This window comes from Amblyomma maculatum, chromosome 10 (genome assembly GCF_055883805.1).
Source record: "Amblyomma maculatum isolate TAMU_Amacu chromosome 10, ASM5588380v1, whole genome shotgun sequence".
Taxonomy (NCBI): Eukaryota; Metazoa; Arthropoda; class Arachnida; order Ixodida; family Ixodidae; genus Amblyomma; species Amblyomma maculatum.
Window position 1 is genome coordinate 139,131,888 of NC_139353.1, and position 4,415 is coordinate 139,136,302.

The 4,415-nt window shown below is 46.7% G+C and overlaps 1 protein-coding gene and 1 pseudogene across 1 annotated transcript; both read right to left on the reverse strand.

Annotated features, from left to right (window-relative positions):
• Window positions 1–365: 365 nt before the first annotated feature.
• Window positions 366–2,595, reverse strand: LOC146177559 (uncharacterized). Its single transcript, XM_084581147.1, has 2 exons — window positions 1,878–2,595; window positions 366–1,712 (listed from the first exon to the last, which is right to left on the reverse strand). The coding sequence occupies exons 1-2, from the start codon at window positions 2,240–2,242 to the stop codon at window positions 887–889; spliced, it is 1,191 nt and encodes a 396-aa protein (XP_084437273.1). The 5' UTR covers window positions 2,243–2,595; the 3' UTR covers window positions 366–886.
• Window positions 2,596–2,787: 192 nt separating this feature from the next.
• LOC146177560 (uncharacterized) lies at window positions 2,788–3,713 on the reverse strand (annotated as a pseudogene).
• Window positions 3,714–4,415: the final 702 nt, after the last annotated feature.

Below are 4,415 nucleotides of genomic sequence, written 5' to 3' on the forward strand. Positions count from 1 at the left end.
ATGTAATCTCGACTATTGTAGCATGCGCCGCCGAGAAAAACAAACACAATGAAGAGCACAATCGTATGAACGCCAACGCATTAAAAAAAGCTGTCCTTGAATTACTAAACACCTGCAGTTACTAAAAAAAGGTAACAGTTATATTTTATTTTGCATTTATAGAGATATCTTAGTTCTTCAAGCAAAACCGAAAGCAACGATAGTGGCGCCAAAAAAGTTTGGCGCCAAACACCAGATCTATATCAATAACCTTCGAGTTTTTCCGTGTAGCAGCGGCACAACTCCTTCGAGTTCGATCGCGATTGAAAATCTCGAAGGCCATCAACTCAATCGCCTTTGAAAATGACAGTGTGACTGGGGTATTACACCGAGGTTCAAGGACATTAACGTGGCAGTACGGCATGTAATCATTGTACTCTACCTTACAACCTAGCCAAATAAAGGTTCAGGGCTGTTCTGCTGTTCGTTGTGCTTCAAATGATCCTACTAAAAGCACTCAAGATGCAACAAGCCTGCTTAAAGTGGCTTGGCAGCCAGTGGTGCTGAGTGGCAGTTACGATGACAATGGTTCATTTCAATATACCTGCGAGCACGAGACTGGAAGAGTTGAGGAGGTGTTAAAATTGACCCGAATGCCATGAAAACTAGGCGAATCCATTGCCTAGAAGGTCTCCATTAGGAGCCATTCACTTTATCTTTGTGGAGGTTTATCTGACAATATTCTGCAAGTACATAGGAGACACTTGAACAGGCGGCTGCAATTGGCACAAAAGCACCCTAAAAGAGTGACATAGTGGAAGGAAGGATGAAAGATGTAGGCTATTTTGCAGCTTGTGCAATGTAGCAACTTCAAAAAACACTACCACTAACTCCAGAATTACAGTTTTCAATTGCTCCACCTCACTGCCTGCTTCGTGGCTTTCCGTTTAGTTGTTTGACTGTGCAGTTGAAGACTTTTGCTGCGTGCAAGCCAATGCAACCTCACCCTGACGAACAGGGCAAACAAACTATCATAAACATCATCGCCACACACAGTCAGCGATTTCTCTACCTTGGCTTGAAGCAACACGCACAGATCATGCCCTACATGTTCTTTTCCTGTAACATTGGAGGTAGATGCAACAAAAAGCTGCTCGAAAGCATTGATGAAAGCTACAGAGGAGGGTGCCGGAACCGGTAGGCTTCGAAAGTCACCTTCTCCCGGATTTTTAACACTTAGGTACAAGAGAACTTGGTAATGATCGGCAAACGTGGCGTTTTCTAGTCTTGGTTCACACGTAAGTAACCCTGTAACACACCTGTGGTCATTCATAAAATTGCCGGCAAGCCACCCAGCAAAGTAGACAATGTGTTTCTCTGCCATTGGAGATGGATAATCAGAAGGCAAAACTTCTACTGCAACTGGCAAAGATGTGGTAGCTGTGCAAAGAGAAGGAACAGATTTAGTAAAACAAACTGGGAGAGTGGCTAGAAGGCTAGACATGTCTTCAGCACAGTTGCTGCTTTCCGACAGTTTGAAGAGGTTGCTGACTGAAAGATGTCTGAATGCTGCTTGAAACTGCCGGCAGGACGAGTTGCTGTTTGACCCGGCTTTTGACCTAACAATTGAAAAAGTGTTTTCGAGTGCATCCTGGTTGAGGTGTCTGGTAAGGAGGTAAGCGAAACCATAGCGAGAGGCCAGGTGGTTCCAGAACAGCAGCACAGCCCTCATTTTAGAAAACGTAGCGCAAAGACGACAAGGATAAAAAAAGAAGGAAACACACACGAGCGCTCGTGTGTGTTTCATTCTTTTTTTGTCCTTGTCGTCTTTGCGCTACGTTTCCTAAAATGCGAATGCACCAACTCGCCCGATTTAGCATTCTTGTGCAGCCCTCATAGTCTGGCAGAAGCCCCGGATGCAAAGAGGCTGCCGTGCGCAGCCTAGAACTTCGATGTGCTCAAAAACTGCAATGCAGTCTTCCAAACAATCTTCGTGCACAGATCCTGCACACATCGCAGAGGCGTACGGAGACTTTCCCCGCTCTTGCGAAATATTTAAACTGTCGAAGAGTCTATCGATTCTCTCAACAAATCTGGCTGTGTGGATAGCCTCTGCTGGCAATTGCTGGAATGTTACTAATGTGCACATTGCAACAGCGCAATGATTGCTGAATACCTGTGCTGCGAGTTTTACAGACATCTTCGAAGCAAAAGTTAAATTGAAGTGCCGGGCACTCAACTTCGGGATGGACAGAATTTGCATTTCTCTATCGCTCTTATAAGCCTGTCGTAAGAGCTCGTAAGAGTGTGACTGCCTACCCTGAAGTTGTACTTGAAGAACATATTGCGCAAGCACTTCAGCAAATGTAGTGGATCAAAAATAAAGAAAAGTGCTTCAACATTCACACTTAGGTAGGGCTTCTCAGGGGTCGCAAGGTTTGAGACAAAGAAACATTCTAATTTCCCTGATCGCAAACTACTGCCACAGGCTGCAATCCAGCTCCAACCAACATTTCATGACATTTAAAGAGAAGGTTATGCAGAACAGTCGCAGGCGCCGCCTTATCTGCAAAGAAATAGCCAAGAGGCTGCTTCCACGGCGTACATACTCCTTTGGCCATGAGCACAAGCGTCTTGTTTGCAAGATTTGGACCTTGTTCTGCACTGTACTCTTCGAGTCCTTCAAACCTGTCAGACACTTGATTGTACGACAGCTCCTTTGAAATATGCATCTCGTCAAATATTATGGTGCAAGCCACGTCTTGTCGCGGAAAAGACGCTGCCCGTCTCTTGATCAAAGCAAAAACTTCAGGTATTAATCCGTCTGCGCTGGAGGAGCCGTTCTTGCAGCCTCATGTTGCTGTTACGGAGCTGCCCGAGCTTAGTACGAAGTTTCTGAAGTGGCCGACTGTCATTGATGGCGGCTGGTGGATGATCCTGCAAGGAACGGAATTGACGGAAGAGCAATAAGTTGCGATTTCTGGTTTAGTCATACCTGCATGTAATCTGGCAGCACCAAGAATTGCGCAATATTGTGGAAGAGTTCTAAAGCTGCTAGCCTTCATGAGAAAGCGGCGAAGTGCTGAACGGAGCTCCTGGTGACAGATCAGCACGCCGTCACAGTGCTGTGGAAAACCCCGCCGTGCCAGGTTCCAAAGATAAAGCGCTGGCTTCAGTGCTTATTCTTATTATGTGCTTATATGTGTGGTCAGCTGCGACCACAGAATATAAAGAACAAAATATAGTGACAGCACAGTTCTGGAAGTGAAGCCAGAAACCCAACAATGCACAAATAATAACCAAGCACCACAGACACTTACACGGAACCATCATCAATCCATTGGCGTGGGAACAAGCTTGGGGCAGCATAGAAAAAGCAGAGCTAGCACCATCTGCATCTGCTCAGCGCGCAGATGAGGAATTGTAGCATATTTCTGAGCCATACCTCCTCAGGCTGTTCCAGCAGACACGAAAGAACAATCACCTTTTTGGAAGAGTTGCAGTGACTGGGACGACTGACTCTGGATGTACCCCTCGGCAACAGGTTCACCGGAGACAGTGGCTATCACAGGAAGCAGTTGAATTGGCTCTAAATTGTCACCATTTTCAAAAGACTTATCCCAAATATGCATGCAACCCTGCTCACCTGGTTCTCCAGCACTGTGCACTGATGCCGAAGTTTCACTCAGAGAAGGTGAAAAATCCATGTCGGTGCTGCATTTGCTTGAGGTGTCTGAAATGGCAACATTATTGCGGAAAGGAAAGAGAACTCAATACTTTTATGGTAAATAATCTTCAAAAAACTAAACCTACCATAGCATGCGGTTCACATACGACATCACTATAGGAAACACCCCACCTTCGCTCCGCCGAGTTCGCTTGCCTGCCCCCTGACTCTGCTGTTTACCTACCTCTGTCACCTTTCCCGCCTGTGCCTGACGGTGACTATGTTGCTTGCCCTATCACCGAGGTCTTTCTTGACCGCAACGTCGTTCTTCCTCATCTCATCGTACGCGTTACACAGAACAGCGCCTACCTTCCTATCCTGAACTTCACTCTGTCACCCCAAGTTCTCCCCGAAGGAATATTCCTTGCTACCTTGTCCCCTCTCACAGACTGCACCTATTGTGCACTCACTCCTGGCCCACATTCAAGCGGCCTTTCGACACCCGTACTCCCCACCACAATTACCGACCCTATTTCCGCAATGATTGCCTCTGACCTCAGCCACGAACACGCTCAGGACCTGCATAACCTTTTGTTACCCTTCTCCGGCATTTTTGACTTTGCTGCCGGTTCTCTGGGCCAAACATCAGTTGTGACTCACTGCATTGACACCGGCGATGCGAAACCTGTGCATCGGAGGCCTTATCGTGTGTCCATTTCTGAGCGCCAAGTCATCCAGCAGGAGGTCGACAAGATGTTGGGCAACGATG